The 27,336-nt window shown below is 40.3% G+C and overlaps 1 protein-coding gene across 1 annotated transcript in view; it reads left to right on the forward strand.

Annotated features, from left to right (window-relative positions):
* LOC126365829 (dihydropteridine reductase) overlaps positions 1–27,336 on the forward strand; it is a 51,406-nt gene that overhangs the window by 21,578 nt on the left and 2,492 nt on the right. The window contains exons 4-5 of the mRNA XM_050008456.1: positions 8,310–8,450; positions 9,197–9,389. Coding sequence (XP_049864413.1) covers positions 8,310–8,450; positions 9,197–9,389 — 334 coding nt within the window. The remainder of the gene's footprint in view (positions 1–8,309; positions 8,451–9,196; positions 9,390–27,336) is intronic.

Consider the following 27,336-nt stretch of genomic DNA (forward strand, 5'->3'; position numbering starts at 1 on the left):
GTAGGTAGGCTATGTTGTTTTGTTTTGGCCCATCTGACAGCATGTTACAGCACTGTGGTGCAGGGACTGCAAGCATGCACCTGTAAACAAACAAAAATTAATTATGTAAGCTTTTTTGTTATAATTTAAACATTGACTACCTTTCATACACTATTATGTTGTAAATACATATTTTGTCATATGTATTATTAATCAACTATAGATTGAATATTATGGGTGTCCACTTTGTGGGATATCCTGAACAATGCAACAGACGATGCAGAGTGTACTGGTTTTTATGAATCAAGGGGGGGGGGGGGGGGGGGGCAGCAAAAGTATGTATCTAAAAAATCTCACTGTCAAATATGATGAAAAGTAGTTACAGTGTAAATCACAATTGGTGTTATAAATGAAATGAGACTTTAGTGCCAATCAAATAGTTTATCTTCAAACTTGAACACATTTCAAATGCTCGTTCCCATGAGCTATATTTGATGTGAATGCATTTCTTCTTTTTGTTAGTGTGTGAGAAAGACATAGGACGAGAAGTGCAACCAGCTACAGCCTTCTTTTGTCATTTTTCCAGATTACTGTGCTCTTTGCATTCAGTTCAGAAACTTTAGGTCACCACTTCATTTGCTGAATTGCACACTGTTGAAGATAAAAGTTCACAACAGTTTCACTGTTTGGTTTAGAGTTCTTATAGCACAAAATCACCTATGGTGGCAATATAAAACATAAAGAACCATTAACGGTGTCATATTTGTTGACTTAGAAAACCTCAGTTTCATATAGTAAGACATGTGTCCTACATCCATATAAATATGTGCCAACCCACAAATGTACAGCACCCCTTGATGTAACAATCAGCTCTGTTATGCATCGTTATTGTGTGATCTGTTCAGCAGCTGATTAATTATTGCTCAAACCTTTCCTTGACAGCAGAAAAATTCCAGTGTCTGATGTTGATGATACACCTTGGTGTGATACGCTCTTTAATGTATAGACAGTATCAATTCTGAATGCTTGTTTTTGCTAGAACTATTTTAAATAAACATAAGTCAAAATAAAAACATCGAACTTTATACAATGATAGAGTTTTGCCTTATAAAATTATTAAAGTTTTTGCTGAGAAATCAGTTTTAATGAGACCATCTGCAGCATTTGGTCTGGCTGCAAACTTATAATACTGCATAGGTTCTGTCTTAAGGAACTATATCAAAATATCCAATTAAAAAATAACACCTACATTAAACAATGGAAAATCCAGGACAGAATAACAATAATATTATGAAACGAGTAGTTGCTACTAACTAATAGTGGAGATGCTGAATCACAGACAGGCACAACAAAAGGACTGTCAAACAGTAAACTTTCAACCAAACAGGTCTTCTTATGAACTAGACACACACACACACACACACACACACACACACACACACACACACACAAGGTAAAAAGTGTGTGTGGAGGGGGGGGGGGGGGGGTTGTGGAAGAAAGTCTTTTTGGCCGAAAGCTTCCTTGTTGACAGTCTTTTTGTTGTACCTATCTGCTATATGGTGAGTAGCAATTTATTCTTCCCATAATAATTAATCCATCCTGGATTTTCCTTTTTAATTAGTAATTTATGCTCCTAATAAAACTTCTTTTAACACCATTGTCTCCAGAACTGCTTGACAAATTTGCATGATGTTTTCATAGGGAACTTGAGTATACCATTGGGCAACATATAGACTTCATTTCATCAAAGTAGGTCATATGTATTGTAAAAATGTTTATGTAAATATATTCCAGATCTCCTCAAAAAAAAAAAAAAAAAAAAAAAAAAAAAAAAAAAAAAAAAAAATTGGTTTGGTTTCAACCAAACTTAGTACACGTATCACTTACGATCTGGAAAGAATTGCTGTGGGGTTAAGAATCACCCTCCTGTCAAAGGGGTGGGAGTGAAAAACAAGTGTTGCTATTCACAATATACATAAATGACCTGGTGGATGACATTGGAAGTTCACTGAGGCTTTTTGCAGATGATGCTGTGGTGTATCGAGAGGTTGCAACAATGGAAAATTGTACTGAAATGCAGGAGGACCGGCAGCAAATTGACGCATGGTGCACGGAATGGCAATTGAATCTCAATGTAGACAAGTGTAATGTGATGCGAATACATGGAAAGATAGGTCCCTTATCATTTAGCTACAAAATAGCAGGTCAGCAACTGGAAGCAGTTAATTCCATAAATTATCTGGGAGTACGCATTAGGAGTGATTTAAAATGGAATGATCATATAAAGTTGATCGTCGGTAAAGCAGATGCCAGACTGAGATTCATTGGAAGAATCCTAAGGAAATTCAATCCAACAACAAAGGAAGTAGGTTACAGTACGCTTGTTCGCCCACTGCTTGAATACTGCTCAGCAGTGTGGGATCCGCACCAGGTAGGGTTGATAGAAGAGATAGAGAAGATCCAACGGAGAGCAGCGCACTTCGTTACAGGATCATTTAGTAATCGCGAAAGCGTTACGGAAATGACAGATAAACTCCAGTGGAAGACTCTGCAGGAGAGACGCTCAGTAGCTCGGTACGGGCTTCTGTTAAAGTTTCGAGAACATACCTTCACCGAAGAGTCAAGCAGTATATTGCTCCCTCCTACGTATATCTCGCGAAGAGACCATGAGGGTAAAATCAGAGAGATTTCCACATACAATATGAGACTGGAATAGAAGGGAGAACCGATAGAGGTACTCAGGGTACCCTCTGCTGCACACCGTCAGGTGGCTTGCGGAGTATAGATGTAGATGTAGATGTGTAGACTATGACGCATGAATATGGAGATTTTATTCATCCAGTGTTTGAGAACAAGAGCACTTAGTGCCTTGCAACAAACTTTACACATAATTTCAAAGTTTTACTAAACTTTTCTCATTGACATCTTCCTCAAAATGATGATAGGCAAAAAGTTCGCTGATTACTACATTTCTACACAAGGCATGACATTTTAATTTATTACTTCTTTACTGTTAGTCGTATTTGTGACACTTTCTGCAGACATCTTTCACTGCTGAATATATGAGCAAAATTATATCATTGTATGACATATAGTTGAGGATATATGATGTCATGAAAACTGTGATGTGTGAAAAACTGCTGCACCATGCATAACATTTAAATTTATTGTTACTAGCCCACTGAACTGCTTTCAGTAAAATTAGGTAACAAGATAGCTTGAACCATAAGGAAAACATAGTTTACTTTAGAAAGTGTGTAGTACAATATAATTTTTGGTTTAATGAATATTACACGGATTAGAGAAAAAAATTTACTCTAACTTTGAACTTTATTCTCTTTGCGATAAAGCTTTTATTGGTTGATGTGTACTACGTGATATGACTCAAACTAATAAATACAATGTTTTTTTAAATAATTTTCAGTGTGTTTAATCCATACTTCCACACTGTTTGTTGCATAATGTATAGCTACTATGCACACTGTCGAATATTTGAGAACAAGAACTTTACACATAATTATGAAACTTTTTCTTGCTTATAACCCCTACAAAATGATTAGAAGAAAAATGTTTATTGCTCAGTCCACTTTCAGTGTTCATTCAGTAAAACCGTCACATCAGACGTGAGGTCATGACTTTTAAATTTGTAACTTTGCTACTAACTCTATTCACAACACAATTAGTAGATTGTGTCTTCCATATGCTGCTGAATGTACCTACAAAATAATGTCATTCTACAACACAAAGAGGGGGAGGAGGACATGGACAGAGAGACGAGATGAACAGAGGGAGGTGGAAGGAGGAGATGGACTACTAAAATTGAAAAAAATGCATACCCAAGCAATGCCAGGTACTCATCTGGGGTACTAATAATTATTTCATATGGCTCGTAAATTTCACTCACATAATTTACTGTTATTAACATGTCCGCCTCAGAAGAACAGCCTTAACAAAACAACATCTGTGTAGTTGAGGGGGTTTGTATGTTCCTATGACGTGGGGGCGGGTGGGGGTGGGGACGGCTATACTGGTGGTAATGTAATTATTGGCAGGGTCTCTCAAGGCTCCACAGGGGATCCAGGCAGTGTATACCACAGCATCCTGTCTTGCGTATTGTCCCTTCTGTTTCCTTTGTCTGATTGTGTGGCAGCAGGCACAGTCCCCTGATATGGCAGTGGAAGATCCATCTTCTTCTTCTTCTTCTTCTTCTTCTTGGTGCCATACACTTGTAGTGTGTTGGCTGCTCACAGGCAGTGTTGCCTTGCTTCATGAACCAGCTCTTCAAAATTGTTGATGCTAGTCCATGTCCTTATATTCTGTGGCCATGATTACTTCCTTCTACCTGGTGGGTGCTTTCCTTCTATTCTGCCTTCTAGAATTAATTGCAGAAGTTCATATTTGTGTCCTCTCATAATGTGCCCCAGGTACAATGTCTTTCTTCTTTTAATTATCCTCATTAGTTCTCTGTCCACCCCTATAGATCCATGACAACCAGGAAAATGGTGATGCACATACTACAGAGGTATGGGTAGTGTTCTGTAGTGAAGGTGAAGACAAACTATCTAAGGAGTAAGGTCCTGAAATAAAACCGTGGCAGGTGTCCAGGTCATGAGGTGGCAGCCCCACCAGGACACTCGAGGGCTGCAGGATGGTAACCCGCACCATCAAAAACTTCAGATCACAGAAATGCTGAACTGCTTATAGATTTGTGCATTTAGCATGACATAGTCATTGGAAGTATATTGTTTCCACACTGTAATTGCCATGAGATAATGGGGGTGTCTTCATGTTATTGCAAATCAAATAGGTCACATAACCATAAGTTTCGACATGCTCCGTTAAATGTAAGAAATAAGAGGTGCTGACATTGGAAGTGCCTAATGCCTAGTTATGAAGTAGTTCAGATTGAAAATAGTAGAAAATAGGGCCAAGCTCAAGCACAGGAGCAAAAAATGGGGAAGGTTACAACACCAACAATTCCAAGAAAGATCAGCGCTAGAACTAAAAAATAGTTTTCAGGTCCTCTCTGAAGAAAATTTTATGTAGGCAGCAATTGAAGGAAGTTGGCAAAATTTTGGAGACAGTTATCTAGATATTGGAACCATCTTATAATTTAAGGCACATCAAAGGAAAGAATGTCTCTCAGATGACACATGGGATGAAATTGACTGTAGCAAAAACTAAAACAAAAGATAAATCTTTGCAATGAGACCACAGAAAATTGAATCACATGAAGAATACACTGGGGCAGACAAGAGTCAAAATACAGCCAGGAGAGAGAACAGGAAATGGACCAATGATCAGGCACAGTTAGCAGAATATGCTGCAAGATGAGGGAATATACAGGAGCAATCTAATATTGTCAAATGGCTGTCAGTGAAGAACTTCAAATTTGAAGCACCAATTAAGAGCAAGGATGGTGTGATTTTTACGACAGAGGAACGGCTGTAAAGATGAGAGAAGCATTTCAGTAAGCAATTCAAGACAAACAGCTGAGATATGTTCCAGAGGAAATCAAAGCGGGTGAAGGTACAAATCTGCAGTTGCTCACAGTGGATGAAATTAGGATTGTTTTGAGAATCCTAAAAAATAAAAAGGCTCCAGGCCTAGCAGAGGAACTGTTAAAATCTGATATTGAAAATATGGTTGTTCTTTCGAGTGGACTGGCACCATCAATGCAGACATGAACACAATCTCTGGCAGCACGACATATTGACGATTACAGTGTTCAGTTACAAGCTATCTATGGGCTGTAAATAGTAAGCACTGGTGTAGTTGTCCTCGACAAACATGACAACGATCAGTCTTGTTGAAAGCTAAAGTTTTTATGCAGATTTGTCATGACAAGCACTCAAAGAGTATTTTATACAATAATCTCAGAAACTTCAATCACATATAACCTTTCAAGAAAATATATCCCAGGCCCAAGTGAGTGTCGTGTTTCTACAAAATGTCCAGACCCATGACTCAGCCTACCAGAACTTGGGACCTTTGCCTTTGGGCAAGTGCTCTACCATCTGAGCTACCCAAGCATGACTCACGACCCATTGTTACAAGTTTAATTCTGCCAGTACCTTGTCTCCATGGCTAAGCCATGTCTGCGCAATATCCTTTCTTTCAGGAATGCTAGTTTTGCAAGGTTCGCAGGAGAGCTTCTGTAAAGTTTGGAAGGTAGGAGACAAGGTACTGGCAGAAGTTAGGCTGTGAGGACAGGGCATGAGTCGTGCTTGGGTAACTCAGTTGGTAGAGCTCTTGCCCGCGAAAGGCAAAGGTCCCGAGTTCGAGTCTCAGTCCGGCACACAGTTTTAATGTGCCAGGAAGTTTCATATCAGCGCACACTCCGCTGCAGTGTGAAAATCTCAGTCTGGAATTGTATCAACTATTTTCAGCTGGAATCAGTGAGTTACATGTGTCTTACGATCTGCAAAGAGTTTGTGAAATACTCAACTTCTTGGTCAGCAGCAGTATTGTCTGAATATAAGTTCAGAGAGCTCCCATTTCTAAGATGGGTTTAAAATAAGTTTGTGTCTTTGGTTTTTTAAAAGTAAGTTACACAGAATAAGAAACTCACTTCCTCTGTCATTAGAACTTCATAAGCTGGAAACCCTTCATTCAATCCCACAGCAAGTGTCCTTTTGAGCTAGAGATGCTCTTCAGTTATATGGAGAAAAGTTTATAGAATACTGCTTTGAAGGAAGCTTACTGTTTCCAGTATTCTCTCTGTTTCTTGGCTACTGAAATTGCGTCTGAATGGCATCATTCCAAATTTGAAACCCATTTCAATGTCTTGTCTTCCAATCTAATAGAAACTTGAACTTCTATATTTAAGTGATTATCAAAATGTTAAATGTCTCAACATTTGGAGGCCAGAGTTGACTGATTCTGTTTCTTGCATCCTTACAATTTCACATTGATTCCACCTGGGAGAAAAGGCTGCAGTATGCAGCAGGTTTATCAGGCATCTGTTTTTATCATTAATCCTCTCCTTCTAGAACAGTTTGACATGAATTACTTGCAGTTAGTGAGGTCATTTCAGATTAAAGGAATAGCATTCTGTGTGGGATCTTAAGATTTGAGTGCGTGAAAAATAGGCGATTTTTATTTTCAAGTAAAATATAAAGTCATCCAAAATGTTTGTGATGTAGTTTTATACCTTACACTTTTGTCTTTAAGGAATGATTTTGTCTGCTTTGGACACTGCCTATAACTCTGCACCAGGTAGAAAGACCCCTTGCAGCCAGAACATTGGTCATTGATGGGAATTCCTGAAGCCCTCCCTTTGGACCTGCAACAAAAAGACTTTGTACAACTCAATTTAGATTCATTTCCTGTTAGCATCCATAGGATGTTAAAAAATATTAAGTTCTAACAAAATGGTGACGTTTTTGGTGCAATTATCATTTTCTTCGCCCAAAAAATCGAAAGAAAAGCAAGTACCAAAATTAAACTTTTGAAGATATCACAAAATAGAATTTAGAATGGTGTCATCAAATTCTGATCAAAATCGTATGTACATTCTTGAGTCATGGTTCCCCCCAATTTGAAACATACACTTCTGAGAAAAACTCATTTCGGGTTATATTTTTTGTAGCTAGCTTAAACATACTTCCAGTCATTGATTCCTGGTCCATAAATCAGTTTGACCTGATCCAAGAGGCGGCCCTCCTCCATCTTTTTCGTGGTCATGGTGGTCCTGTGGGTCTCTTTGACAGCTGCTGTCATCTGATGCTCTGCTGGTTCAATATGCTTTTCACCTGATTTTGTGCAGAAGTTGTAACAGGCTGGTCCAATCTGAAGTTGGAGCATGTTCATAACTTCCATAATGCCTGTTATGCTGTAGTTGAAATTACATGTTGGACTATTTTTCACACTGTGGATGGTATTCAGAGACAGTTTTCCACAAATTGCACCAGAACTCTCTAAGATTTTCTGGTGAAATAGGGATGGACACTACAGTAACGTTGACACCCCCGTAATAAATGTTCTCTTTACTCCATACCGTTGCACAGAGGTCATTGGTGGGTGCTGAATTCTGTCATTTGCTGAAATATCCTGAGTGCAGTTCCGGCTGTTAGTGTTGTGTTCACAAGATCCAGAACTTACGACAGTTTTTGAGTACCCACTTATGTGAGCACGAAAGAAATTATTTGCTGATAATCATTAATGCCATAGTTCTATTACACCATGTATTTCAGTTGCAGCCCATTACAGCTTTATTTCTGTTAAGATGTATTTGTGCTGTTCAATAATGTGATATTGTGTAACATATTCACATGACAATTTGTTGTGAAAAACAAAAGAAAGATGATGGTACAACCACTACTTTTCAGAGTTTATAAAGAATGCGGATTTGATGTGGCGGCAAAGTGTGTGGAGTTCTACAATTGCAGCATCTGTAGCTGCTAAATACTTGAAAGAAGGTGGTATGATAACTCTGCCTGGAGCTAAGCCAGCTTTAGGCGCAACAGCAGGTATGTGTTAGTGCTCAACAGACGTATGTTTCCTCTGTACAGAAACAAATCCCAGTATGTGTCAGAAGACTCACATAGGCTTAGTAGCATAATTGTTCCTTTATTTTAAGTTATGGACTATGATTTTTAAATATGTTTTCTATTTAGGAAATTGTAAGATCACAGATCTTCATTACAGTTTAGAGGTGGGCAAGTTTTGTGATCTTTTCTGAAATTTCCATTCTACTTATAACTGTAAATATAAGTAATTTGTTTTCATAACTACCAATATTTCTAATTATTTCTATCAGAAAACTGTGGACAATGCTTACATCCAACAAGCATGACTTATATTGTATGTCTTCCTTATTACAATGGTATACGAAGTTCGTGCCTTTTGTCAGCTCATACAAATGATGGTCATTGTTCCAATAAGAGAATTGCTACTGCAATTAATTGTTTAAAGTCATATGAACATTAACAGCTGGAAATTACTTGCCATCTTTTAAATTAGTGGAAACATCTAGATGTCATAGAATTTTAATGTAAGGATGACTGTAGCATGCTGAACAACATCTGTGTTTTGATCACCTCAAACAACCTGAAATCATCTTTGGTATTCTGAGACTTGGCACAGCATGAAAGTACTTTCATAAAGTGCTGTTTCAATATTCCAACTTTACTGCCATATACGTTCTGTGCATTTGTATCAGCCAGTGTTTTTTCTATTTAATATGAATTAATCAAATTACTGTGTAAATTTCCAGGGATGATTGGATATGGAATGGCTAAAGCTGCTGTTCATCAACTGACAAAATCATTAGCTGCTGAAAACAGTGGACTTCCTGCAAATTCTTTGGCAGTTGCAATACTTCCAGTTACCCTTGATACTCCAATGAATCGGAAATGGATGCCCAAAGCTGATTTCTCAACATGGACTCCCTTAGAATTTGTTGCAGGGTAAGTTTGTGCTTCAAAGCAAAACATTCAACATGGCAATTAAATTTTCTACTGTGGCGAGCAAAGGGTTCTTTGAGAGCATTTTCCTGTAAAGCAGATAAAATTGTTATTGAAACTCGAGACCAAGCAAGTGATGTGACATTTGACATATTTTTAGGAGAAGAAAAAAGCTGCCAGTCACTATAATATTTCCAGTCATGTTTCAGAGAGCTATTTCTTCTGTGATGAAATACTGATATTTTACGTTTCATTCTGTTTGCACTAAAAAGCAAAATGGAGCACCATTGTGTGGTTCTGAGAAGTAATAACTAACCACAAATTTTTTAAAAAAGTATAAAATTTATTTACATTGTAGTCACAATATACACTCAAAGACAAAAAGATAATGCACCACGAAGGAATTGTCCAAATGGGATAGAAATCTGTAGGTGTGATTTATATGTACCGACATACAAATTATTGCAATTTCAAAAGTATTGGATGATTTACTAAAGAGAGAGAGCTTCACAAATTGAGCAAGTCAGTAATGCATCGTTCCACCTCTGACAGGTGCAAGCAGTTATTTGGCTTGGTACTGCTTGATACGAGTTGTTGGATGTCCTCCTGACGAATATTATGCCAAATTCTGCCCAATTTGCTTGTTAAATCGTCGAAGTACAGAGCTGGTTTGAGGGCCCTGCCCATAATGCTCCAAATGCCCTCAGTTGGAGAAAGATCCAGTTCCCTTGCTGGCCAAGATAGGATTCAGCAAGCATGTTGACAAGCAGTAGAAACTCTCGCTGTGTGCAGGCGGGCATTAACGTGGTGAAATGTAGCCGAGGGTGGGTTACCATGAAGGGTAACAAAATGGAGGGTAGAATATTATGGACAAAATGCTATTCTGTAAGGATATAGAGCTAAGGGGTACTGCTATGAAAAGAAATGGCACCCCACACCATCATTCCTCGTTATCGAGCCATGTGGCAGACAACAGTATCCCACTGATGTGTGTGTCTTAAGACACATCTTTGCTGGTCGTTGGAGCTCAGTTCAAAGTGGCACTCATCACTGAAGTCAATGAGATACCAGCCAAAGATTTGTCTGGAGTTACCCTAGGCAGCCAACTTAGTCCTGCAAAACCATAGAAATCAGTTCTGAAAATTGGCTATTGACTCTAAATAACAAAAAGTGTGGAGTCATCCACATGAGTGCTAAAAGGAATCCATTAAACTTCAGTTACACAATAAACCAGTTAAATCTAAAGGCTGTAAATTCAACTAAATACCTACGAATTAAAATTACGAACAACTTAAATTGGAAGGAACACACAGAAATGTTGTGGAGAAGGCTGACTAAAGACTCTGTTTTATTGGCAGGACTCTTAGAAAATGTAATGGATCTATTAAAGGGACTGCCTACACTACACTTGTCCGTCTTTACCAGTTAGGATCAGTGGAGTACATGGAAAAATTTCAAAAAAGGGGAGCAAGTTTTGTATTATTGCGATATAAGAGTGAGTGTCTCACTGAAATGTTACAGGATTTGGCATGGACATCATTAAAACAAAGACTTTTTCATTGTGGCAGAATCTTCTCACAAAATTTCAGTCACTAACTTTCTTCTCCAAACACAAAAATATTTTGTTGACATGATGTACAGAGGGAGAAATGATCACCATGATAAAATAAGGGAAATCAGAGAATGATATAGGTGTTTGTTTTTTTCTGTGCACCATACGAAATTGGAATAATAGATAATTGTGAAGGCGGTTCAATGAAACCTCTGCCAGGCACTTAAATGTGATTTGCAGAGTACTCACATAGATATTGATGTAGAAACCACCTTGCAGTCCCAAATTCATACATACTATCTCCCACATTGAAACATTTGCCCTCCAGGGTCTAGAGCAACATGCACAATGCCACTGAAAAAAAAACTCTCCAACAAATTCATTTCCTTGCCCTCCTCGGGCTACCAGTATCCATCACCTGTACAAGAGCCTTCAAACATCCCCCGCAGGTGACGAACCCTGCTTCACAGACCTACTAAATTTATCATAGCTCAGAAACTTTCTCTCAGCACCGTACAGAACCCAGAACCTAAATAAACCTCAAACGCAGTCATGAACCTCGCCCCCAAAAAGCCTTAGTCTCACAGAAGTATCGATCCTTTCCAAAGACTTACCATTTGCACAACTCCCACTTCTCTCCTTCTCCCAGTTCATACAGTGGAAACACTTTTCCACGACCAACCCTACCAATCAGACAGAATGTAAAACAAATGTTGAAATCTGCCTGACTTAGTTCCTCTAAGCAACCATGATCCATTTCCACTGCCACTTAAATCACCACCTATTAACATTCCAGAATTTCTTAACTCAAATCTTGCATTATCATCATTGCCCAAATTCATCAACATGAAAAACAGCCTTACATTTAAAGAAAGAACTGCAATCCACCACCTAGAAACTGATCCTGGCCTTACAATCCTACTGTGCACGTGCACCTTCAAAGTCTGTCCGTTGTCGCGAGCCCTGCCTCACCTTATTGGGTGCGTAAGGTTGGCAGTACCTATACGTCTATATGAGTTTCGTAGACCTGCAGTGGTAGGGTGGGGTTAATTGTGTGTGTGTGTGTGTGTGTGTGTGTGTGTGTGTGTGTGTGTGTGTGTGTGTGTGTGTTTTGCAGTTGATTGTCTTAATGTCTAGTTCTTGTGTAAGCTGAGTGTAGTAAGAATGCTTACTATTGCAAAGAGCATTGTTAGTGGATGAGATTTTCAGTGCAGGAGGAAACTTTATGGAACATTTGAGGCGGCAATTTACATTGTGTTTTCTGCTTCAAGGTGTTCACATGGTGACACTGTATGCGATTTAATTTGCAAATTCTGACAACAAGTTCAATCAATGATGTACCACAAACTGGTAGGTCCACAAATTTAACAATATGGAAGTTTGATGACATTTTGGACATTATGTTGCAGAGTCCAACAAAATCAGTGAGGAGATTATTGCAAGAAGCCAAATCTGTCGTACGACAGCACATAAGGCTGTAACCAAAGAACTGTGGACTTACCCATATAAAACTACTGCTGGTCAACAATTACATTGTACCAACAATGCAAAATGAATAGCAAACTGTGAATGGTTTCAGTGATTTGTTGACCAACGGGCAGTTGGTGTTTCGGATCGGATCTTTTTCACAGATGAGGCTTGGTTTCACCTATCTGGCTACATTAATTCCCTAGATTCAAGAATTTGGTCACCATTGCACACAGAGAAAATTAAAGTGTTGGTTGCCATCAAGCCAGCATGAATTACTGATTCCCTTGGGGTGTGGCTAAAACATTTATGTATCAAAATAACCCAAAGACAATAGAGGAACTGAAGACAATGATTACTGATTGTCTGCATTCAACTGCATGTGAAACACTGGTAAAGGGGTTCACAAATAAATGTTAACTTGTTGAATTATGCCTTCAAGAAAGAGGAAAACATTTCCAGCATCTAATGTGATATTTGTGAGTTCAGTGTATTTATTTGTAATTAATATAGTTAATTTCATTGTTTTCATTGTAATAATGTTGAATTACATCTCCCAATGTAACTGCAGCCACTAGCAGCGAATCCCGGCCCTTGATTATACAGAGACAGCTGGATCACCCAGTTACTGGACATGGTGCCTAACACAATGTGCTTCACTGCAATGACCGCATCACGACCTGCACCTTCTGTTTCCTTCATACCAGTTCCAGCTTTCCTGAATAGGTGGGAGGGAACTCTCCCTGCAGTATATCCTACGTCCCTATAACCCCTCGAGCCACGACATTTGCTAGTCCCTGTCCTCAATTTACCTGTCCCCTTCACTGCATATACTCCACCAACGCATCCCCTCTTTACACTTCTCTACTTGTCTGTCCCCAGCTTGTTCCTGCATGTCCCATAAGCAGCACTACATTTTTTCTCACCCCCTCCTGCTATCCCATCTCATGCTCATGTCTCCTCCTTACCCACATCAGAGAGTTCATAACTCGGTTTCTGTTGGTGATTGAAAAGTAGGGTTAAGTGTTTTGGATGGCCCTTGGACCATTTGTATATTTAACAGAAGTATCATCTTACTGTAACTATCTTACAGTACAGGCTAATTTATTAAAAACATAGATTCCAAGACTTACCAAGCGGGAAAGCGCCGGCAGACAGGCACATGAACAAAACACACACACAGAATTACTAGCTTTCACAACCAATGGTTGCTTCTTCAGGAAGGAGAGGGAAAGATGAAAGGATGTGGGTTTTAAGGGAGAGGGTAAGGAGTCATTCCAATCCCGGGAGCGGAAAGACTTACCTTAGGGGGAAAAAAAGGACAGGTGTACACTAGCGCGCGCGCGCGCACACACACACACACACACACACACACACACACACACACACACACACATATCCATCCGTACATACACAGACACAAGTAGACATATTTAAAGGCACTGCCCTTACTCTTTGCCTTTAAATATGTCTGCTTGTGTCTGTGTATGTACGGATGGATATGTGTGTGTGTGTGTGTGTACATCTGTCCTTTTTTTCCCCTAAGGGAAGTCTTTCCGCTCCCGGGATTGGAATGACTCCTTACCCTCTCCCTTAAAACCCACATCCTTTCGTCTTTCCCTCTCCTTCCTGAAGAAGCAACCATCGGTTGCGAAAGCTAGTAATTCTGTGTGTGTGTGTGTGTGTGTGTGTGTGTGTGTGTGTGTGTGTGTGTGTGTGTTTTGTTCATGTGCCTGTCTGCCGGCACTTTCCCGCTTGGTAAGTCTTGGAATCTTTGTTTTTAATATATTTTTCCCATGTGGAAGTTTCTTTCTATTTTATTTAGTACAGGCTAATTTCATGAATATTATGTACTTCCTCCACTGTAGGCAAAAAGAGTAAACTGGTAGGTTCTTTTTGCATTAGATGGGTTCTATGGTGAATGTTGAGATGGTGTAGGGAGGCACCATTTAGTTTATGAGTGGTTCCTGAGCAAATCTGGGGGGGGGGGGGGGGGGGGGAACAAAAAAAGTTCTTCACTCCATCTCGTGACCAGCAGATATATAAGTAACTAACTGCAGCAAATTTGTCAGATATAACAGTATATTCTCCAGGCATTTACCTAGAAGTGTCATTTTCAAAAATCTTCATCTGTTACTGAGAAACTCTTTCAAGAAAATTGTTTTTGGGCACCAAAACCAAGTCACAGATTCCAAGATGGCTATGCACAGCAAATGGGTATACTTTTTATGATATATTCCCAAGATCCAAATCTCAAACAGCCTTCAAAATTTTCTCAATATCTTTGTTTCCAAGATACAGAGGTTCAAAGTTACTTTACTTGTACACTTAAAATGCACATGTAAAGTCCGGTGTGAGGTGAAACTCTAGTTTATAAAGTGATGTAGCATGGAGAAATGTGCTGTAAAGTGTCTTTGTTGTCATATGAAGGTTTTTGGGAACACCATGTTGTGTAATACTGAAACACATGCAAAATTTTTGTGCACGTAAAGTCCTGTGTGAAGTGAAGTTTTAGTTTTGCATTATTTCAGTTTCTACATCTACATCTACATCCATACTCCGCAAGCCACATGACGGTGTGTGGCGGAGGGTACCCTGAGTACCTCTATCGGTTCTCCCTTCCTTCTATTCCAGTCTCATATTGTTCGTGGAAAGAAGGATTGTCGGTATGCTTCTGTGTGGGCTCTAATCTCTCTGATTTTATCCTCATGGTCTCTTCGTGAGATATATGTAGCAGGGAGCAATATACTGCTTGACTCTTCGGTGAAGGTATGCTCTCGAAACTTTAACAAAAGCCCATACCAAGCTACTGAGCGTCTCTCCTGCAGAGTCTTCCACTGGAGTTTATCTGTCATCTCCGTAACGCTTTCGCGATTACTAAATGATCCTGTAACGAAGTGCGCTGCTCTCCGTTGTATCTTCTCTCTCTTCTATCAACCCTATTTGGTGCGGACCCCACACTGCTGAGCAGTATTCAAGCAGTGGGCGAACAAACATACTGTAACCTACTTCCTTTGTTTTCAGGTTGCATTTCTTAGGAATCTTCCAATGAATCTGTTTGGCATCTGCTTTACCGACGATCAACTTTATATGATCATTCCATTTTAAATCACTCCTAATGCATACTTCCAGATAATTTATGGAATTAACTGCTTCCAATTGCTGACCTGCTATTTTGTAGCTAAATGATAAGGGATCTATCTTTCTATGTATTCGCAGCAAATTACACTTGTCTACATAGAGATTCAATTGCCATTCCCTGCACCATGCGTCAATTCGCTGCAGATCCTCCTGTATTTCAGTACAATTTTCCGTTGTTACAACCTCTCAATACAGAACAGCATCATCTGCAAAAAGCCTCGGTGAACTTCCAATGTCATCCACAAGGTCATTTATGTATATTGTGAATAACAACGGTCCTATGAGACTCCCCTGCGGCTACCTGAAATCACTCTCACTTCGGAAGATTTCACTTGAGAATGACATGCTACGTTCTGTTATGTAGCAACTCTTCAATCCAATCACTTAATTGGTCTGATAGTCTATATGCTCTTACTTTGTTCATTAAACGATTGTGGGGAACTGCATCGAACGCTTTGCGGAAGTCAAGAAACATGGCATCTACCTGTGAACTCGTGTCTGTGGCCCTCTGAGTCTCGTGGACGAATATCGCGAGCTGGGTTTCACACGACCGTCTTTTTCGAAACCCATGCTGATTCCTACAGAGTAGATTTCTAGTCTCCAGAAAAGACATTATACTCGAACATAATACGTGTTCCAAAATTCTACAACTGATCAACATTAGAGATATAGTTCTATAGTTCTGCACATCTGTTCGACGTCCCTTCTTGAAAACGGGGATGTCCTGTGTCCTTTTCCAATCCTTTGGAACGCTACGCTCTTCTAGAGACCCACGGTACACCGCTGCAAGAAGGGGGGCAAATTCCTTCGCGTACTCTGTGTAAAATCGAACTGGTATCTCATCAGGTGCAGCGGCCTTTCCTGTTTTGAGCGATTTTAATTGTTTCTCTATCCCTCTGTCGTCTATTTATATATCTACCATTTTGTCATCTGTACGACAATCTATAGAAGGAACTACAGTGCAGTCTTCCTCTGTGAAACAGAGATATTTATTATTTCGGCCTTTAGTCTGTCATCTTCTGTTTCAGTACCATTTTGGTCGCAGTGTCTGGACATTTTGTTTTGATCCACCTACTGCTTTTACATAAGACTAAAATTTCTTAGGATTTTCTGCCAAGTCAGTACATAGAACTTTATTTTCGAATTCATTGAACGCCTCTCGCATAGCCCTCCTCACACTACAATTCGCTTCGCGTAGTTTTTGTTTGTCTGCAAGGCTTTGGCTATGTTTATGTTTGCTGTGAAGTTCCCTTTGCTTCTGCAGCAGTTTTCTAACTTGGTTTTTGTACCACGGTGGCTCTTTTCCATCTCTTACGATCTTGCTTGGCACATACTCATCTAACGCATATTGTACGATGGTTTTGAACTTTGTCCACTGATCCTCAACACTATCTGTACTTGAGACAAAACTTTTGTGTTGAGCCATCAGGTACTCTGTATTCTGCTTTTTGTCACTTTTGCTAAACAGAAAAATCTTCCTGCCTTTTTTAATATTTCTGTTTACGGCTGAAATCATCGATGCAGTAACCGCTTTATGATCGCTGATTCCCTGTTCTGCATTAACTGACTCAAATAGTTCGGGTCTGTTTGTCACCAGAAGGTCTAATATGTTATCGCCACGAGTCGGTTTTCTGTTTAACTGCTCAAGGTAGTTTTCAGATAAAGCACTTAAAAATATTTCACTGGATTCTTTGTCCCTGCCACCCGTTATGAATGTTTGAGTCTCCCAGTCTATATCGGGCAAATTAAAATCTCCACCCAGAACTATAACATGGTGGGGAAATCTACTCGAAATATTGTCAAAATTATTCTTCAGGTGCTCTGCCACAACAGCTTCTGATCCCGGGGGCCTATATAGACATCCAATTACCATGTCTGAGCCTGCTTTAACCGTGACCTTCACCCAAATCATTTCACATTTCGGATCTCCGTCAATTTCCTTCTATACTATTGCACTTCTAATTGCTATAAACACGCCTCCCCCTTCACTGTTTAGCCTGTCTATGCGGTATACATTCTAATCTGAGTTTAGGATTTCATTACTGTTTACGTCTGGTTTCAGCAAACTTTCTGTCCCTAGTACTATATGGGTGTTGTGACCGTTTATTAATGAGAGCAGTTCTGGGACCTTTCTATAGATGTTCCTGCAGTTTACTATTAGCACATTAATGTTGTTATTCCCTGTTGCATTTTGCCTACTCCTACCTTGCCACGTCTCAGGAGGTGTGTTGTGGGATCGGGCAAAGTATAGTCAGGTGTGAGCCTGTTGATCGAAAAACTGGTAGGGTGCTGTGGAGCTGTAATGTAAATATCTTGGAGTCCCACTTCAGAACCTGGAGGGGGCAAGAATAGTGGGTGCAAAGCAGGGTAGGTGGCTTTCAGTGCACAGCATAATGTGTCTGCATGATGTGAGGTTGCTGTGAATGAATTCTCTGTGTTCGCCGAAAAGCTAGGTTCGGTCAAGTCTCAAGACAGTGATGGACTTGGGGGTGATGGGCAGGTGGTCAGGCTCCAGGAAATGAACTGGGATGCGGAGTGGCTGTCCTTATACAGGGTCAGCAACAGACATCTCAAGTTAGGCCTTATGAGGAACGCAGAGGTTGAGGAATACCAGGGGCATGGCAGCGGTCCACATGTTGTGACAAGCGAGAGTGGCCTTCACGGTGCAGTGGAGCAGTTCAACCGTGTTGTTGGGCGGAAGATGGTTGTTTGATGTCAGGTGGAGATCTGTTAGCACGCAAAAAAAGGCAGATGTAAACCAGCATCTGCAGTGTGTAAGACTCGGTGCCGGCGGCCGAAACAGGCGATCTAAATGCATATGAAGGCTGCAGCTACTGTGGTGGTGACATCAGACATTGGCGTTGTCTCAGGCCAGTGGGTGAGCGTCTACCACAGTGAGGAGGTAGCGGCAGTCAACAGAGGAAGGGGAGGGCCCACAAGGTCCACGAAAAGGTGGGAAAAATTATATCTGACACCTGGTATGGTGGCGATGTGATGTGTACATGGCAGCTGACCTTGAAATGTTGACAAACAAGGCAGGTGCTGGCCCAGGTCCTGCAGTTCCTCTGAATACCTGGCCACATGCTACATCACCAGAGCGGCAGACACGCTCGCGCTGGCTTGTGCCAGTTTATGTAACTGGACGACTGCAGCCTTGAGGAAGGCAGTGGGCAGGAACAGGTGTGGTGAGCTGGTGGATACCAGATACTGTTGTCTGAGCTAGGACCTGCCATATGTTGGAGGCAAAGTCTGGTAACAGCATCCAGGCAGAGGCACACGAGTTCCAGGTCGTGCCCTTAGGCAATACTAGTGCCTCGTAGTCCATGGACAAGGTCGCAGTGCAGCGGCAGCAGTCAACAACGACGGCGTCAATTCTAGCGATGTGACGTACGTTGGTAGTAAATTCGGATAAGAATGACAGCTGCCGGAACTGAAGTAGGGAGTACTGGTCAAAGTCATTTCTGAGGGCAAACTTGAATACCGTTAACTTCCACGCATTTTTCCATTATCATAAATATGAATTTCATGCCATTTTTACTTAATGAAACATCATCAGTGGAGAGAAAGAGGGTGAGGGAGAGAGATAGTCATGTGTTTTGCAGCCAATTTGGTTGTTTCAATTTTTTTTTGAGGGGGGGGGGGGGGGTTAAGTGTATTTTGAACTGCAGTTGCATGACAATATTGGTAGGTGTTAGTAGTGGACTACCATATCTACAACACTCACAACCTCGGCAGGCAGTTTTGCAGTAAACTTACCAAATGCTTTGTGTTCTCTGTTTTGCTTTGGGATGTAAGTTGTTCGTTGTTCTCAGAGTAAGTTTTGCGGCACGAGAGGGTGACTGCAGTCCCCAGACTGGGCCATGTCCTCTGTCTGAAAAGCACAGAACATCTGTAGGCTGCCAGTCCTGCAAGAGGGAGGCAGGGCTTGTACCCCAACACCACTCCTCTCACCTGGAATGGTCTAAAGCAATCTTCACATGCATTGCACTCCAGCAGCAGTTGTTGGTTGTATCCGGTCTGCATATTGCAAATGGGCATAAGATTCCTAGGTTTGCTATATTAAAAGGCCCATTTCCTCCCTCGTCCATATACTAGTCATGTTATTCTGTCTGTAGTATACATTAATAAAAGCTTCAATATCCATGAACATAGTATAATGCAAAAAGGAAAGTTCAATTTTACTATAGTCCTCTACGTAAGATAAAAATTATTTCATAGTTTTCACATTTTATTAAAACCGTAATGTCATTCTTATTTGATCTCTGCTTCTATTCAGTAACAGAATGTTTAAAACATGAAATACAGGACAAAACTAGAAACTGCAAAATACCATATTGCAAGTTGTCTTGTGGGTAAAATCAATTGAACAAACATATTCCTGAGAGAGAGCACACTTATATTTACTTAACGTCATATATTAAAGACAATACTTCTTTGAGTTACTTAGAAAATCTCAGAACCTATTAGGAAGCACAAAGGTGAGCCAAAAAAAACGGATGTAATGAGATGAAAATCTGCAGCCCACAGACATCACTTTAGAACTCTGTGCCTCTATTCATTATGCTGTCTGAACTTCTTTAATGTGCAATCTTCTCTTGTATATTGCTATCGTCTGAAGGCGTTAATCACAGATATGTTATTAATTGTCATTTAATTACAACAAATTGTACCAAGAAAATGTGTTTTTGATAGATCTTGAACGTGGTTTTGTCTTGAAATGGCATACTATCATAACCCAAGTTACGTTTTGAAAATTCTTTAACCACTAAAATGACGTTTCCCACCATATTATCACAATAAATCGCACCCTAAATGATGGGTTTTCAAGAAATTAGCTTGCTATTGCTTTGAAACAGTATATATTCAAAGGAAGTAAGCTATAATATAAAGCCCATGAAATACGGATTTCAGAATATGTCATGCTTGATGTTGCTCTGCATGTTTGGAAAGTCCCCATTGTACTTTCTCCACACTATGGGGTCTGAAACATGACACCTCAATGCCGACATTTGAATGCACTGTTTGTGTGGTGATGGATAAAGTTCTCATTTGTTTACATTCATGGTCAACTGACATGTTACGCTGTTCTCACTATAACTGAAATATAATGGGGTTGGCTTTCAGGTAGTGTTTATAAACATTATGCAACAAACTTTCTTGGGCTCTGGTCTTCTTGTTCTGAATTTGTAGGAGTCATTACGAGTTGGAACGACTGCTAGCCTTACAATTATTATCTTGTATGTAATGTTGTTCATAGTCATATTATTGACCAAAGTCTTCAGTTGAGCTCCAATCAGAATGGCAGGAAAATCTGCAATGGCAAACAAGCTATGGTAGTGCCTCTTCTGCATAATATACAGTCAACCCTTGAACCATTGCAGATACGGTATTTCTTGTATCAGCTTTGATTGGCCGGAAAATGATATCAAGTTGTATGTGGGGTATGATTTTTTTAAGGATATATAGCAATTTCCGAAATGGTGGTTGAGTTGGGAACTAACAACAAAGCCTAAACAATTTAAACACAATCATAAATATATTTGTCATGTACATGATAAACATTGAAGTAGGCCTGAGGAAGAATGGCTGCAAATATTAACAAACAATCAGAACTGTCACATATGTCTGCTTGTGTCTGTATATGTGCGGATGGATATATGTGTGTGTGTGTGTGTGTGTGTGTGTGTGTGTGTGTGTGTGTGTGTGTGTGTACGAGTGTATACCTGTCCTTTTTCCCCCTAAGGTAAGTCTTTCCACTCCTGGTATTGGAATGACTCCTTACCCTTTCCCTTAAAACCCACATCCTTTTGTCTTTCCCTCTCCTTCCCTCTTACCTAATGAAGCAACCGTAGGTTGCGAAAGCTTGAATTTTGTGTGTGTGTGTGTGTGTGTGTGTGTGTGTGTGTGTGTGTGTGTGTGTGAGAGAGAGTGCGTCTATCAACATACCAATGCTTTTGTTGGGTAAGTTACATCATCTTTGTTTTTAGATATATTTATATATAAAAACTGACTTCAGAATTTAATTGTATATGAACACTAATATGTGCATTTTTGTTAGGCTACCATTGTCCTTTGCATAATCCAAGAGCAATTTGTAGTAATCGGCATTTGTGATTTAGGTACTGTAGCAAATATTCTAACATATTGTGTTACATCTAGTTTTCCCTTAAAGAGGGGTAGCCCTGTGTATTTTCTTTATTTATCATAAATTAACTCCGTTTTCGGATTTGTTGACACCTATAATTAAGGTCGTTTTGTTTTAGGAAGTAAGTAACTTTAATCACAGGTTGTTGCACTACCTTAATAGAAATCTCATTTCATGCATTTGTTTAAATTCTTAGAGGGAATCAACAATTTAGTGCAATAGATTAAAAGATAATCAGTAGACTTAATTAAAAGTTATTTGTTCACTACAGTGCATCAACCAAAATGCAGCTTCCCAGAGTGTGAATACTGTTCTTAAACACAGGATAAGTTGGTTGACATTCGTAAGCAGTTGGAAATCAGCTTGACTGCTATCAAATGATTGGCAGCTGCTGCAGATCAGTGTGCTGGAAGAACCCCTGAAAATCAAGCATCTGTGGTACCAATACCAAAGGCACCTCAAATACTATCCTCTCCCGTGGATCCTGTCTCCTGTGCAGAAAGTACAGGATCTGTCATTACTCGTGCACTTGACTGCAAGTGGCATGTCAATGGTAGATCTAGACATCCTGTACGGGGTGGTCAAGGACCAGGGAGAAGTCAGGTGTTGTACCGATCCCCCATAACCAACAAATTTGAGGTGATGTTTTCACTGAAACTGAAAATGAGCCAGTGGGACTCAATTCACCTGTTTTGGGAAACCCGTTTTATTCAGTGTCAGGAGGAGGCAAACACACAAGGGTAGGGTCTATTAATCATATGTAGTTCACATGTTCGGCGAATGATGGTACCCCTTACGAAGGTAGCAGCAAGGGACAGGAAAGGACACCAGGTGCACTCAGTGTGTATGCCAGGGGGCATGATCCAACATATTGAAGAGGCTATTCAAGCAGCCATTCAGGGAACAGGGTGCAACCAACTGCAGATTGTGGTGCACTTTGGAACAAATTACGCCTGGCATCTGGCTCCAAGGTCATTCTTGGTTAATTCCAGCAATTCATACAGAAGGTTGACAAGACCAACCTTGTGCATGGAATTTCAGTGAGGCTCACAGTTTGCAGCATTATCCCCAGAACTGATCGAGGCCTTTGGTTTTGAGTTGAGGGTAAGGACCGAATCAGAGACTTCAAAGGTTCTGTGACAAGCTAGGCTGCAACTTCCTGGACTTGCACCATAGTGCTGAGTTGAGAAAGGGGGCTCCCCTAAACGGGCCAGGTGTGAACTACACATCAGAGGTAGCTGACACTGTGTGCTGTGTGGGATTCACCCAAGGACTTTTTAGCTTAGGCAACTCTTCATCCAGTCCAGATTTACGATAGCTGTAGGAAACTCTGAGGCATCAGACTTTAATCATCCAGTAGTTAATTCGGATAATGACAGTTTTATTCATGGTGAACATTATAAGACATCCTGTGAAACATTACTAAATGCCTTCTCTGAAAACAACCTAAAACGGATAGTTAAGAACCCCACTCACGATGGAAATATATTGGATGTAATGACAACAAAGAGACCTGACCTCTTTGAGGATGTCCACATCAAAACTGGTATCTGTGACCACGATGAAGTTGTGGCAACAATGATTACCAAAGTACAAAGGACAGCTAAAACAAGCAGGAAGATATATAGGCTCAGTTAACTAGATAACAAATCAATATTGTCATATCTCAATGAGGAACTTGAGACTTTCAGCACAGGACAGGAGCATGTATAGGAACTATGGCTAAAGTTTAAAAGAATAGTGGACCATGCACTGGACAGATGTGTACCCAGTAGAACAGTTCAGCATGGGAGGGACCCTCCGTTGTATACAGTCAGTGTAAAGAAACTTTTTAAGAAACAGGGACTACTGCATAATAGGCATAAAACAAAACATTTGACTATAAATGGAGACATGCTGAATGAAATGTGTTTGGCTGCCAAGAGAGCAATGCATGATGCCTTCAATTACTCCCATAAAAGAATATTTTCAAGTGATACTTCACAAAACCCGAAGGAATTTTGGTCGTATGTAAAAGCTGTTAATGGTACCAGAGTTAGTGTCCAGTTGCTAGCGAATTAGACAGGAACAGAAATTGAGGTTAGCAAACCAAAAGCTTAAATGTGTAACTCAGCTTTCAGATTTCCTTTACATAGGAAACCTCAGGAAACTTGCTCAAATTTAATCCTAGCAACACTAAAAAGATAATGAAGCAAGTGTTAATGCCAGTGATGTTGAGAAACAGCTAAAATTGTTAAAACTGAACAAAGCTCCAGGGCCTGATGGAATCTTTGTCATATTCTATATTGAATTGTCACTATAATCTTACCATAGATACCTGGAACAGAAGACTGTGCCCAGTTCTTCGAAAACAGTACAGGTCACATCTGTCTACGAGAAGGGCAGTAAAAGTGATCCACAAAACTACCGCCCAGTATCCTTGAAATTGATTTGTTGTAGAACTTTAGAACATATTCTGAGCTCAAACATAATGAGGTATCTTGAACAGAATGCCTTCTCCAAGCCAACCAGCATGGATTGCAAAAACTTCAATCATGTAAAACCCAACTCGCACTTTTCTCGCATGACATACTGAAAGCGTTTTGATCAAGGCAACGAGATGGAAGCAGGATTTCTTGATTTTCAAAAAATATTTGACTCACTACCACAATTACACTTATTGTCAAAAGTACAATCATATGGGATGTCAAATGAAATTTGTGACTGGATTGAGGACTCTTTTGTTAGGGAGGGCGCAGCATGTTTTCTTGGGTGGACAGTCATTGTCAGATGTCCAGGTGTGCCCTAGGGAAGTGTATTGGGACCCTTGCTGTTCATATTGTATATTAATGACCTTACAGACAATATTAATAGTAAAATCAGGCTTTATGCAGATGATGCAGTTATCTACAATGAAGTACTATTTGAAAGAAGTTGCATAAATATTCAGTCAGATCATGAAATGTAAAATTGTGAATTTCATAAAATACAAGAACATAGTATCCCATGACTATAATATCAATGAGTTATTGTTGGAATTGGCCAACCTGTAAGAAAACTTGGGTGCTACACTTTGAAGGGATATGAAGTGGAGTGATCACATAGGCTCAATTGTGGGTAAAGCAGGTGGCAGACTTTGGTTTATTGGTAGAATACTGGGGAAGTGCAATCAGCCTATGAAGGAGATTGCTTACAAATTACCAAGTGCAACCAGTTCTAGGATATTTATCAAGTGTATGGGACCCTACCAAATAGGATGAACATGATATACTGAATGCATACAGATAATTGCAGTATGAATGGTCACAGGTATGTTCATTCTGTGGAAGTGTGTCACAGAGATACTGAAGGAACTGAACTGGAAGTCTCTTGGAAACAGGTGTAAACTATCCTGACAAACTCTATTAGCAAAGTTTGAAGAACAGGCTTTAAATGATGACTCCAGGCACGTACTACAATCTGCTATATACCATTCAAATAGGGATTGTGAGGATAAGATTAGAATAATTACAGCACACACAGGGGGATTCAAACAATAATTCTTCCTGTACTTCATATGTGAATGGAGTGGGAAGAAACCCTAATACTGTATGTGATACAATGGGATGTCCCCTCTGCCATGCATCTAATGTTGGTTTTTGTAGTCACAAAGTTTTGTACAGTGGTAGGAGAGAGTGTAATGAGCAACATATTAAAAGTCCTGACTGGTTGGGTGTGAGCGTGACAATGGGCAGCATTTAAAGGGCAATTTTTCTTTTATGTTTTTGTGGAATATCTCAAAAACTGCGGCTTCAAGCAAAAATATTTGCCCCATACAATATTAAACTACTTTGGATGTCCCACAAAAAAGGTCTGTTCATATTTTCTCTGGGGCTACCAAATAATTACTGTTTTGTAGGAAATGGAAAAAACACAGACTATAATTTAACGGCATAAAACTGATGTTCATTGTTAGCTGAAGTGGGTTAAGAACAAATATTAATCTCTGTACCTCATGTGCGTGCAGTAGAACCATATTATATGATAAATTGTGTATCTGGAGAGGTGGGGGAGGAGGTTAGAAGCGTGAGGTAAGGTAGGTCGCCGAGTTGTGATCATACACTTCCCTCTTTCTTAGGTCTGTAAAATGATGATCGAAGAGGCAATTCCCCATTCTCTTTATTCCACTAAGTCAGAGAAAGAAACAGAAAGCCATTTCACAAAGTTATAGTGGCCTTCTGTCAGTTTGCCTTGTGAATCACTTGCAACGCAGTGTACACACACTCCCAGTGTGGTAGTTATTTTCCATGAAGTGTCAACACTAAATTAAATACATTAAAGAGTTGTTAGGTGAATACAAGAAAAACATATGCACAAATTCTACATCAGTCTCTGCACACTGTTCTACATATAATAGAGGGAAACATTCCACGTGGGAAAAATATATAAAAAAACAAAGATGATGTAACTTACCAAACGAAAGCGTTGGTACGTTGATAGAGACACACACACACACACACACACACATACACACACACACACACATCCATCCATACATACACAGACACAAGCATCTTCTCTATCATCTTATTTTCTCTTTTTGTTTGTACAAGTAGTTTCACTTAGTGTTCATCTTCCCCCGGAAACCATCCTTGTAACCATTGATGCCACTTCCCTATACACAAATATCCCGCATGTCCAGGGCCTCGCTGCAATGGAGCACTTCCTTTCACGCTGATCACCTGCCACCCTACCTAAAACCTCTTTCCGCGTCACCTTAGCCAGCTTCATCCTGACCCACAACTTCTTCACTTTTGAAGGCCAGACATACCAACAATTAAAGGGAACAGCCATGGGTACCAGGATGGCCCCTCGTATGCCAACCTATTTATGGGTTGCCTAGAGGAAGCCTTCTTGGTAACTCAAGCCTGCCAACCCAAAGTTTGGTACAGATTTATTGACATCTTCATGATCTGGACTCATAGTGAAGAACAACTCCTGAATTTCCTCTCCAACCTCAACTGTTTTGGTCCTACTCCAAATCCCATGCCACTTTCCTTGACGTTGACCTCCATCTGTCCAATGGCCAGCTTCACACATCCGTCCACATCAAACCCACCAACAAGCAACAGTACCTCCATTATGACAGCTGCCACCCATTCCATATTTTACGGTCCCTTCCCTACAGCCTAGGCCTTCGTGGCAAACGAATCTGCTCCAGTCCTGAATACCTGAACCATTACACCAACAGCCTGAAAACAGCTTTCGCATCCCGCAACTACCCTCCCGACCTGGTACAGAAGCAAATAACCAGAGCCACTTCCTCATCCCCTCAAACCCAGAACCTCTCACAGAAGAACCCTAAAAGTGCCCCACTTGTGACAGGATACTTCCCGGGACTGGATCAGACTCTGAATGTGGCTCTCCAGCAGGGATACGACTTCCTAAAATCCTGCCCCGAAATGAGATCCATCCTTCATGAAATCCTCCCCACTCCACCAAGACTGTCTTTCCGCCTTCCACCTAACCTTCGTAACCTCTTGGTTCATCCCTATGAAATCCCCAAACCACCTTCCCTACCCTCTGGCTCCTACCCTTGTAACCGCCCCCGGTGTAAAACCTGTCCTATGCACCCTCCCACCACCACCTACTCCAGTCCTGTAACCCGGAAGGTGTACACGATCAAA

This window comes from Schistocerca gregaria, chromosome 4 (genome assembly GCF_023897955.1).
Source record: "Schistocerca gregaria isolate iqSchGreg1 chromosome 4, iqSchGreg1.2, whole genome shotgun sequence".
Lineage (NCBI taxonomy): Eukaryota > Metazoa > Arthropoda > Insecta > Orthoptera > Acrididae > Schistocerca > Schistocerca gregaria.